This window comes from Natator depressus, chromosome 1 (genome assembly GCF_965152275.1).
Source record: "Natator depressus isolate rNatDep1 chromosome 1, rNatDep2.hap1, whole genome shotgun sequence".
Lineage (NCBI taxonomy): Eukaryota > Metazoa > Chordata > Testudines > Cheloniidae > Natator > Natator depressus.
In genome coordinates this window covers 4,735,239-4,747,716 of record NC_134234.1, presented here as the reverse complement: position 1 = coordinate 4,747,716, position 12,478 = coordinate 4,735,239, and the positions used below count along the sequence as shown (strand labels likewise).

The 12,478-nt window shown below is 45.6% G+C and overlaps 1 protein-coding gene across 1 annotated transcript; it reads left to right on the top strand.

The window, feature by feature from the left end:
- The first annotated feature begins 8,160 nt into the window (after window positions 1-8,160).
- On the top strand, window positions 8,161-9,099 carry LOC141976679 (olfactory receptor 52D1-like). Its single transcript, XM_074937827.1, has one exon. It carries the CDS (start codon window positions 8,161-8,163, stop codon window positions 9,097-9,099), a length of 939 nt encoding a protein of 312 aa, XP_074793928.1.
- Window positions 9,100-12,478: the final 3,379 nt, after the last annotated feature.

The window sequence follows — 12,478 nt, the reverse complement described above, 5'->3', positions numbered from 1 at the left end:
CATTCAGTAAGGGGCCCACACTTTCCTTGGCTTTCTTCTTGTTGCCAACATACCTGAAGAAACCCTTCTTGTTACTCTTAACATCTCTTGCTAGCTGCAGCTCCAGGTGCGATTTGGCCCTCCTGATTTCATTCCTACATGCCCGAGCAATATTTTTATACTCTTCCCTGGTCATATGTCCAACCTTCCACTTCTTGCAAGCTTCTTCTTTTTTATCTTTTTTATGTTTAAGAAGAAAAAGGAGACTTAGATAAGAACATAAGACTGACTACATTGGATCAGACCAATGGTCTATCTAGTCCAGTATCCTGTCTTCTGACAGCGTCCAAGAGCTTCAGCGGGAAAGAATAGAACAGGGCAATTATTGAGGGATCCATATCAAGTCCCAGCATCTGGCGATCGGAGGCTAGGACACCCAGAGCATGAGGTAGTGTCCCTGAACAATCTAGCTAATAGACACTGATGCACCTTGTTGCCAAGAAGGCCAATGGCTTATTGGGCTGTATTAGTAGGAGCATTGCCAGCAGATTGAGGGAAGTGATTATTCCCCTCCATTCAGCACTGGTGAGGCTACCTCTGGAGTATTGCATCCGGTTTTGGGGCTCCCACTGCAGAAACTGCCCCCCTATTTGGCACTGGTGAGGCCTCACCTGGAGTACTGTGTCCAGTTTGGGGCCCCCAATTACAAAAGGGATGTGGACAAATTTGAGAGAGTCCAGTGGACAGCAATGAAAATGTTTAGGGGGCTGGGGCAAATGATTTTATGAGGAGAGACTGGGGGAACTGGGCTTATTTAGTCTGCAGAAGACAAGAGTGAGGGGGGATTTGATAGCAGCCTTCAACTACCTGATGGGTGGTTCCAAAGAGGATGGAGCTCGGCTGTTCTCAGTGGTGGCAGATGACAGAACAAGGAGTAATGGTCTCACATTGCAGTGGGGGAGGTCTAGGTTGAATATTAGAAACACTATTTCACTAGGAGGGGGGTGAAGCACTGGAATGGGATACTTAGGGAGGTGGTGGAATCTCCATCCTTAGAGGTTTTTGAGGCCCGGTTTGACAAAGCCCTGGCTGGGATGATTTAGTTGAGCAGGGGGTTGGACTAGATGACCTCCTGAGGTCTCTTTCAACCCTAATCTTCCATGGATCTATGACCTATTCTCCATTAACTTATCTAATTCTTTTGTGAACCCTGCTACAGTCTTGGCCTTCACAACATTCTCTGGCAAAGAGTTCCAAAGGTTGACTGAAGAAATGTTTCCTTTTGTTTGTTTTAAACCTGCTGCCTGTCTATTACCACAAGAACTGGAGAGCACCAAATGAAATTATGTGAAGGTGTAAACAACACTTCTGAATTCAATTTCTCCACACCAGTCAGTTTTATAGATCGATATAATATCCTGTCTTAGTCATAAGAATGGCCAGACTGGGTCAGACTGAAGGTCCATCGAGCCCAGTGTCCTGTCTTCCAACAGTGACCAGTGCCAGGTGCTTCAGAGGGAATGAGCAGAACAGGGAATCATCAAGTGATCCATCCCTGTCACCCACTCCCAGCTTCTGGCAAGCAGAGGCTAGGGACACCGTCCCTGCTCATCCTGGCTAATAGCCATTGATGGCCTCTTTACCAGAGGATGTTGTGGAGACCAAGACTGTAATTGGTACCTACTGCCTTTGTGCCTTAACAACATGAGTCCCACTGAATGTGGATGGAGACTGGGCACCTAACCCACATCTGTGTCTCTGAACATCTCCCTCCACCCTCGCTCTCCTAATTGTAGCGGATGTGGTTACTCTAGCAGTCCACAGGCTTCAGGGCACATGCTGATCACTGAAGGGGCTCAGGAAGCTGTTTCTGCCCATGGCACGATATTGCCCTATTGGGGGGTTTATGACACAGCCTCTGTCTGACCGAGGGCAGCACAGATTGCCCCTGCTATCAGACGGGAGGGGCTATTACTCTGGGTCTGAAACAAGGACGTGCGAGAGCAGTTCCATTGCATGTCACGTTCTTGGGGATTCAAAGCATGGTTTGTTAGACAGGAGGGGAGGGGAAGATGCTCAGATTCTATGGCCATGAGCAGCAGCCCAGAAATGCTGATAGACAAATGAGTATGTGTAAGCATTGGCTCTTCCTTTTCTCTCCAGTGTTACAGTAATGCCAGACCACTATATCAACTCTGCAAGATTCAATTTGCCCTGACAATCTGAGTGTCTATTATTGACAAATCATTTCTTCACTCCCGGGGGAGGTGCTTGAGCTGTAGTTCTCTGGGATTAATCTTCTGCTCATCCCATGGCTCACAGAGCTGAGGGAATTTTCTGGGAGTCCTGCCCAGTCCTCAGGGACTGTACAAGGGAATCATAAAGGTCGCTGCCCAGCACACCAAGTGTCAGACCTGTGAGATTCATACACTGATTCTCAGGGCTCTGCCTTCCTGTCGCAATAAGGAGATTTCCTCTCTCTGCTGAGCAGGATTTCGGTGAGTCACCTGTTTCTGCATTAAAGTTAGTGCTGAGGGCTCAAGAAGGATTCTAGGGTTCAAGTCAAAAACCATCTGGGCAGCAATTCACCAGCACAGCAACTTAAACTGTTTAGTATTGTCAGAAACACCAAGGGATTTACCTGGAAAAATTGGAACTACAAAATTATTGTAAATAGTTGAGACTTTTTTTTTAAGATCAGTTCCTTCAGACTCTTTCAGAGCTCTACACAATAGAGCTCTCTGTAGCAGGATGTGAAGTTGTGATTTTTACAATTGAGAGCCAAAAGTTAAACACTAAGGTTGAAATCTTGATCCCATTCAGTTCAATGACAGAACTCTCAACAGAACCCTAAATCCATATGTAGGGACTTAAATAAATGGCCTGATTCACACCGGCCAGGAGCCTCTAGTGACTTTAACTGGAGTCGTCCTGTGGCCTCTATGGATGCGTGAGCTTGTTTGGACCAAAGAAGAACTGACAGGAGAGTTGCTAAAATCTCAGACTCACAGGCTTAGAAGTTCAGAACAATGAGGATAACCAGTTTGTGGTTTTTTGGTGGGAGGAGAGGGGTCTGCTCTCTCCATGCCCCTGCATCTCTGGTTCTGGAGAGAATGAGAAGCACCAAAAGGCAGTTAAACAAAAAGCAAGCTTCTGGATCAGAGGAAAGTGTGTGGTTGTAAATCTGACTGGGAAACTCCAGGAATGCACAGTGTGTGTGTGTGTGGGCCGGGGTGGGGACATGCAGTATCCAAATCACAATGGCAGTCCTGAAACTGAGCGAAATTGGGAATACACATCCTGCCGAATGCACAGACCAAAGAGGCGCAATGAGGTCTCCTGGAGTGGCAGCTGTCTCAGACTGTAATGGAATGTAGACAACACTGCAGCAGATGGTCTCTGACACCATCCCTATTCTGAACCATCCCTCTTCCCGAGAGCAACCCCACTATAGACTTGTGACAATGTCAGCAACTGTCAAAATGGAAAAGTAGCTTCTGGAAGGTGTGTCTGGGTTTCTAACCGGCTTCAATACGTTAAAGATTTGCATGACTAATTCTTCCTCAAAACAACACTGTCTCCATGTGGCATGGCTGGAAGTTGTGGGGGTTGGGGGCCTACATGGGCAGATAGGCAGTACTGGGAGTTGTGGGGCAGGGAGTGGGATGTGGGTCTTTTTGCTCGGGCAAGCCACAGAACTGCAGCCTGGGTGTCACGACCTTCACTCAGTTTTGTTTCCAACTGTTGTTGTTGTTATGTAACTTCAGGCCTTTCCCCGGTGGAAAGAACAAAGAACAGGAGTACTTGTGGCACCTTAGAGACTAACAAATTTATTTGAGCATAAGCTTTCGTGAGCTACAGCTCACTTCATTGGATGCATTCAGTGGAAAGTACAGTGGGGAGATTTATATACACAGAGAACATAAAACAATGGGTGTTACCATACACACTGTAACTAGAGTGATCAGGTAAGGTGAGCTATCACCAGCAGGAGAGCGGGGCCGGGGGGGAACCTTTTGTAGTGATAATCAAGGTGGGCCGTTTCCAGAAGTTGACAAGAATATCTGAGGAACAGTGGGGGGTGGTGGGGGGGAATGAACATGGGGAAATAGTTTTACTTTGTGTAATGACCCATCCACTCCCAGTCTCTATTCAAGCCTAAGTTAATTGTCTCCAGTTTGCAAATTAATTCCAATTCAACAGTCTCTCATTGGAGTCTGTTTTTGAAGTTTTTTGTTGAAGAATTGCAACTTTTAGGTCTGTAATCGAGTGACCAAAGAGATTGAAGTGTTCTCCAACTGGTTTTTGAATGTTATAATTCTTGACTTGACGTAGAGACTGTCCAATTTGACCAATGTACATGGCAGAGGGGCATTGCTGGCACATGATGGCATATATCACATTGGTAGATGTGCAGGTGAATGAGCCTCTGATAGTGTGGCTGATGTGATTAGGCCCTATGATGGTGACACTGCACCCCTTTTTCTTCATAGTGTTGTTATTATTATCATATAATTATAACATAATTATAATACATTTTATGCAAGGTGGGTCATGTAAGATGTCATTGGAAAAGTTATGATTTTCTGAATATCATTATCCTCTTTGTGTGCACATATCTTTTTTCTATCTGAAGTTATGAATATTGAGTATGTATCTGCTTCCCAAATGCAGTTACACCTGGGTAACGCACACTAGGCAAGATGCTTTCAGTCTAGACTCCTGGGTTGTGAAGGGGGCAACGGTCCATTAGGGAAAACGGTAGGCCTGAGGAAAAACTTCTCTCCCTCCTGGTGAGCCCTCCTGAGAGCTCTTCAGACAGACGATAAGTAATGGATGTTGTGACTCTACAAGAGCATGTGACCAGGCCACATAACTCTGACTCCATCTTGGGATGTTTGTACTTTCCCCACAAACTGGTATGAGAAGCAAGTTTTGAAACAAAGGATTCCTGTCATATACTAAAGCTAAATAAGGCTGTGGGTGACATCATTGGTGGTTCTTAACTCCCCACACAAGAGGCTTCCTGGTAACATCTGTGGAAAAAAGACTGAACTGGGGGGAGTGCTAAACCCAGGCTAAAGGGATTTCCAACATATGTATGGGAACCTGGGAAATCCAAGCTCCAAAGCAAATGCAGGTTGTGCCTTGAGAATCTGCCAGATGCCTTGTATCCTCAATCAGGTTGAGAAATTGCTCATTCGTAGTCAACCTAACTGGGAACCCATCACACATTGTCATCAGCTGCTTCAATCTCCCATTGCACTCTGACCCCTCTGTCCACACGCTCCTTCCCCATCCCAGGCTGCCCCAATTCCAACAGCACCCTGGTCGCCAGTACGTCCTCCATGCTCCCCAGTAATCCCTGGCACCAACCATCTCTCAGCCTCCGCACAACTCTTCCTTTGAAAGGGGTGAGTTGCCTCTTGTCACACCTGCTCCCTTGGACAGGAGGTAATCAGTGACTGTGTCTCACCAGTGAGAACTCTTACACGTGAGTGGCAAAAGACAAGGCACTTCTGCGACTTTTCTTGTTACACCCATACACAAGCCATGGTGTTTCCAGGACTGTTACACAGGAACAACTTGCAAGCTGAAAAGTATGCACATTATGCAATGGGAGTGGTCAGTCCTGGGACATGTGAGGGCCTAGATAAATACAGCTGACATGTGGAGAAACCACAGGGACACATGTTAAACCCAGGATGCCCTGGGACCATTTCCTAGCCAGCCCTGCTGCCCATTCACAGTAATGGTTTTACATTCATCCCTCACTGCAGAGACTTTATCGGGTCAAATAATTATTTTTCTCACCCAAAATGTTCATCCATGCAGTGATTATGGGATCCCTCAGCCTCATGAAATATACACCTAGTGTGACATTTTCAATTCGCCACGGTCACATGAGAATTTCTCCTCATAGGGCTAAATTCAACCTGGTCAAGAATAGAAAAATTGCCTTCAGTAAGCTGAGACAAGAGCTTGCAGGCAAAATGCCTCCAGCTGGCTTCAGATGACATGTTTGGAGATTCAAAAGCCAGAAGGGACCATTGTGATCTTCTTGTCTGTTCCAAAGGTTAATTACTCTCACCAATAAAAAATGTATGCCTCACTGTTTAAAAATGGCATCTTATTTCAAGTCAGAATTTCTTCAACTTCAACTTTCAGCCACTGGATCCCATCATTCCTCTGAATACTAGGCTGAAAAGTCTAGTATTAAATATTTTGTTCCCCGTGTAGGTACTTATAGACGGTTATCAAATTACCTCTTAACCATCAATGTTAAACTAAATAGATTGAGCTCCTTAAGTCTATTACTGTAAGGCAGGTTTTCTCATCTTGCAGTAATTCTTATCAGACTTGGATGTTGGTACATTGAAGAGGGTTCAGACATCTTTAATCATGGACACCAGAACTGGACACAGGATTCCAGCAGCAGTTGCACCAGTGCCAAATACAGAGGTAAAATAACTTCTCTGTCTCTCCTTGAGATTCCCCTGGTTATCATCCCAGGATCAGATTGGCTGTTTTGGCCACAGGGTCACATTAGCTAATTATCCTTTCAGGCTCCCTAATCTTGTTCAGTCATTGCACTTCCCGTGATAGTTCCCCATCGTGTAAGCATCGCCTGCATTCTTTGTTCCTAGATGTAGATATTTACATAGCTATATGAGAATGCATATTATTTCCTTCAACCCTGTTTACCAACCAATCCAGATTGCTCTAAACCAGGGGCCTGTCCTCTTCATTGTTTATCATACTCCCAATTTTTGTGTCATCTGAAAACTTCAGGTATGAGAAGGGCTAGAATCGGAGTTGCTGACACATGTCTCTGCTTACACTTATCAGTTAGGTCCTGTAACTTACATCTCAGACAAAGCTGGATGCCTTCAAGAAAGTGTCTCACCAAAAGAAACAAGGGAAGTAACAGGGGCAGGCTTTTAACCCTAAGTATGAAGACGCTTGTGCTCTTTGTGCCCATTCTGCAGAGCACAGTGTCATAGCCCAGCATGATAATTGTTATTTCCCTAGGGAAACGCGACTCCTTTCCAATATACGAATGACATCGTGGACTAGACCTATGGTCCATTTAGTCCACTGTCCTCACTCTAACACTGACAGCCCTAGGAGCTGCAGAAGAAGGTGTAAGAAACCCCGCAGTAGGTGGATGGGGGGGATGACCTGACAATCCTGAGAGCATCACCCGAATGCCTAACAGCTAGAGACTCGCTTGTGCCCTGAAACAGAGGGGTGTATAGGCGTTCCAAAATGTTTATTCAGCTGTAACTATTCTAACTGGATAATCTCACTATGTAAATGTCCAAAGTCTTCTTGATTCTTGCTTAGCTTACGGTCTGAACAACCTCTTGTGGCAATGAGTTCCTCAGTCACATTGGGCACTGAGTGAAGAACGCATTCTATTTTATCTGTTTTGAATTGGCCATGTTTCAGTGTAACGTTATGAGACAGGGAGAACATATCATCAATCAGCTTTTTACCAGTGAATATTTTATAGACTTTTCTCATGTTCCCTCTTATTCATCTCCTTTGTAATCCCAGTCTTTTCAACCTATCTTCATATGAGTTTCCCCCCAGGCCCTTAATCATTCTTGTTGCCCTTCCCTAAACCTCTCTGGTCCTGCAATATCCTGTACAAGAAGGGTGCCCACTACTACACAGAGGGATCCAGAGGATGGTGAAACGTTGACTGACTGATCTCATGGCATTGTATTTTCTGTATGATTTTGTACCCCACTCCTCCTGCATCCCGATATTTTGCTCAGTTTCTGTCCCTGCTTGCACTGTGAGCAGGGTTTCACAGAGCTGTATACCATGATGCCCAGGCCCCTGTAAGGATTTTGAGGAGTTCAAGTTATTACCTCCAATGGGCATAAACACTGCAGTTACTGACATTGAAATTCATCTGCCAGCATGCTGCCCATTCCCCTGGCTTTGTTAGCTCCCTCTGAGGACTTCTCTAGACTGGACTATGATTGAAATATTCTGGTGCCATCTGTAAATGTTGGCAACTTACTGCTCACCCCTCTTTCTACATTGGTAATAACTATAAAATATTTACTGTAATAATTGTTCTAAAGTGTGTAACCCACCTTGCTGTGTTTCTCTCCCTTCACAGGCACCCGGAGCATTTCTGAGCGTGTTAGAACGATCAACCATCCCATGGCAGTTTTCAACCTCACCCCCTCTGATCCTTCAGTGTTCATCCTAATGGGCATCCCTGGCCTGGAAGCTGCCCACCTTTGGATTTCCATCCCTTTCTCTATGTTCTACATTATTGGCCTGATGGGAAATTTCATGATTCTCTTTGTTGTCGGCAAAGAGCAGACCCTGCACAAGCCGATGTACCTGCTTCTCTGCATGCTGGCAGTCACAGACATTGGCATGTCTACATCCGCCGTGCCGAATGCACTGTGTATATTTTGGTTCAATTTGAAGGGCATGACTATGGGTGGATGCCTCACCCAGACTTTCTTCCTTCACACGGTTTATACGATGCACTCAGCTGTCCTTGTGACAATGGCCTTCGATCGATACATTGCCATATGTAACCCTCTGAGATACGCCACCATCCTCACCAACACATGCATAGCTAACCTAGGGCTCGTGGGTTTGATAAGAGCTGTTCTCTTCATTCTGCCCATGCCCCTGCTCCTGAGGAGGCTGCCATTCTGTGCCAACCGCATTATCGCCCACACGTACTGCGACCACATAGCTGTGGCAAAGACGTCGTGTGGGGACATCACCGTCAACAGGATGTATGGCTTGGTGGTAGTGGTTTTAGTCATTGGGTTAGACCTGGCACTCATTGTCCTGTCATATGGCCTGATTATGAGGGCTGTCCTCAGAATCTCCTCCAAGAAAGCCCACCAAAAAGCCCTCAACACCTGCACAGCCCACATCTGTGTGATGCTGATTTCTTATACTTCTGTCCTCTTAACCACTCTGATTCACCGGTTTGGAAAGGGCATTGCTCCCCATGTCCACATCATCTTGGCCAACCTCTATGTCCTCTTCCCGCCCATGGTCAACCCTATCATTTATGGGGCCAGAATCAAAGAGCTTCGTGACAAAATGGGCAAATACACCTGCAGAATATGATAGCTGGGGGCCAATGACTTTAAACCTGTGTGACAAGAGGGCGAAAGGAGATCTCCTCGTTAATCACGGGTGCACTCTCCTAGTTTGGCTGAACACAAGATTGTGGAAGTTCACAGTCTGAGAAATTCCTTACACCTAATGTCTTATCACTCAATGGCCAAGCACTGCTCTTTCTCTTGCTGAATTCCCTCTCTCTGACCATCACCTGATCTTTCAGTGTCACCCATCAGCTTCCATCCTCTCTTCTGCTGCCACTCGGCCTCTCTATGGCTGTCAGGCTGCCAGAAGATACTGCAGCTTTCTGAAGCAGGGTGGCTTCCCTATGTGAATTGGGTCCTTGTCCGTTTGACATTTTCTGATAGGCAAAGACAAATAAAGCAACTACAGCTCTGCATTTCTTTATCATATGTACAGTGACCTGGTGAACAAAATTTACCTGATTTTCTACATCCAGTCCCTAAAGAATCCTGGAGGGGAAACCAAACGTTTCTGTTGGAAAGTGCTAATACAGGAAAGCTGCTGCAGGGATTGAGGACATTCTACTAGAGCTAATTAGCGAGAGTTGTGAAATTGTGTGTTTTTGAGAACTGGACTGTGGTTCCCTGAATTGCGGGGAACCACCAACTGTAACCATATGATGTGCACTCAGCCAGTATGAACTAATAAAATAGAACACCTAATAGTTACGGGTTACTTGGAAAGCAGGCTTTTAGATGCAAAGTCAAAATCTAGGTGGCAGTTTCTGTGAATCATAATGGGAGGAAGGGAAAGGCAAGTAAACAAGTGAGAATGAAAGAAGATAAATGGATGAAATCCTTGAGTCTAGATGCCTCTGATAATAGACGTTTATTGAAAGTTAAGAAAAGTGATGACCCGGTAGGGGTCATTATCTCCTACGTGTGTTGTACAAGGTATAAAAGATTAGCGGATACACTGTACTTTGGAGCAGTCCTCTGAAGCCATCTTGAGAGACATTTTTCCTCACACCATTTCTCCCCAGCGCGTTAACAACTGGCCTCTGTCAACCTGTTGTTAATTACTCAATACCGTTCCAGATGTTAGACATAGGTAAATATCTGGACTGTTCTAAACCTATTGCTTAAGTGTTGTTAGTATATAGGCTTGTTTGTCAGGCTGAGAGAGAATTTGGGGTTTCAATTTTTGATACTCTCATATCTTACACTAATATGTGTGAAGAAGAATGAATACAGACTCTGTGTTTTCCTCTTCTCACAACCAAATAGAGCTTTCAACACAGCGGAAAATAGCTACGATCAGTGGAAAATAGCTTTTGGTCCTGTACCTTGTGTACCATTCCCACAAATAGTGCAGATGGCAGTTACACTCCACATAGGAAAAACAAGCTGTTATCGATTGCTAGGCTGAGCAGTTTGCAAGACACAGGTTGCCTTAACAATCTAAGCCCCTGACCTTGGTGAATCGTTTCGTCGCTCCCAGGGGAGGCACTCAGTCTGAAGTTCTCCAGGGTCTATTTTCTGCTTTTCCAGCTCTTCTCAGAGCTGAGGGAATTGTCTGGGAGTCCTGGCCAACCTGCGAGTCCACAGGGACTGTACAGGGGAATCATAAAGGTCGCTATCCAGCATGACGAGTGTAAGACGTGAGATTCATACACTGATTCACAGGGCTCTGCCTTCTTGTAACAGTAAAGAAATTTCCTCTCTCTGCTGAGCGGGATTTTGGTGAGTTGCCTGTTTCCACATTAAAGTTAGTGCTGAGGGCTCAGGAAGGGTTCCAATGTTCAAGAACCATCTGGACAGAAATGCACCAGCACAGTGACTTGAAGTGTTTAGTACTGCCAGAAACACCAAGGGATTTCACTGGTAAAATTAGAACTACAAATGTATTGGAAATAGTTTAGAGAAATATTTGTTTTTAATATCAGTTCCTTCTCTCTTACTCCTTCTATCTGTCTCCGTAGCTTCCATTTTTTGGGCTGTGTGGTTTTTCTATGGTTCGCTCAAGTTTTCCAATTCAGGCAGACAAACCCTCTGCAGTGAGTATCTGTGTTACCAGAGGGTTCACAACAAGAATGGGTCACACACTGGCCAGATTCTGCTCTCCCATTCTGCCATCACTGGGTCAAATCCAGATTGATACTGGCCTCCCTGAGAGCAAAATCAGGGCCCACATGTTTTGAAATCCCATCTTTGATACCCAGTTTCAGAACGCCACATAAACTGGGGGTTTCCCTCAGACTCTCTGAGCACCCTAACAGAATAGTGCTCTCTGGAGCAGGACCAGAGTTTGTAATTTATGCAGTTAGGAGCCAGAAGTTAAAACACCAAGGGTGAAATTTTGGCCCCACTGAGATCAATCCCTCTGCCTGTGAGAAACCCCACTGCAGCCTTATGGCAACGTCAGAAATTGCCAATATGGAAAAGCAGCCTCAGGAAGAGGTATCTGGGTTTCTAACGGGCTGCATTACTTTAAAGCTTTTTGAGGAAGAGTTACTCCCATTGGTTCCCTTTAGTCTCCACGTCCTCTCTCATTCCGTGCACAGGCTGAGCTGCTGCTGGGTTTCCCTTCATCCCCGGAAAGGCAGTTCAGGCTGATCTCCCCCTTTCCCTGGGTGCAGGCACACACTGAGTTTAACTTAGTCTGAGGAGGTATTTCTGTGAGCTGTCGCTGTGGGGTCTGGCACCTGGTTTTGGTCCTGGGTGAGGGGTATCACTGTGTGGCAGGGCTAGAAATTGTGGGGGTGGGGGACTTACACAGACAAGTGGGCAGCACTGGGCTTTGTGGGGGCAGGGAGTGGGATGTACGCAGGTGGTGTCGGAGAGAAGGCTTTGGATTCTTTGACCATGGGATGGTGTTCCATGAAGGAGGAGTGCTGGGCAGAGACGGGTGTTAGGATATAGATATTCAGGCCTGTCTGCAAAGGCCTGTACTTTAAGAATTTAGGGGTATTCTTATTACTTGGCTAGTTAGAGGTATAAAAGAAAGAATCAAAATCACTGTCTGCTGGTGTAAGGGACTTCTCTTACTGTGACAGTTTGAGGCCCTGTGCTTAGGCTAAGGCCTTTGGCTAAGCAGCAGAGGCAGCCATAAGCTGGGAAGCGACCGGTCACCTCCTCACATTCCAAACTAGTCACATTGAAAGAAGGTGCTATTGGGCTGTAAGGATATAATCCTGTCCTGATAATGCCTATTGCCTCCAGAGAAAGGGAAGTGCATAGAAGATGTAAAAGGAAACTTAGTTTGATAGCATCCTGTCTGGCAAGAACTCACTTATCAATAGCTGGGATGTGAAATCCTCACTTCTGTATTGTTTTGTCATTATAGTTCCCACTTTGCTATTGTTTGTCTGTATAATCTCTGTCTGGCTCTGTGATTGTTTCTGTCTGCTGTATAATTAATT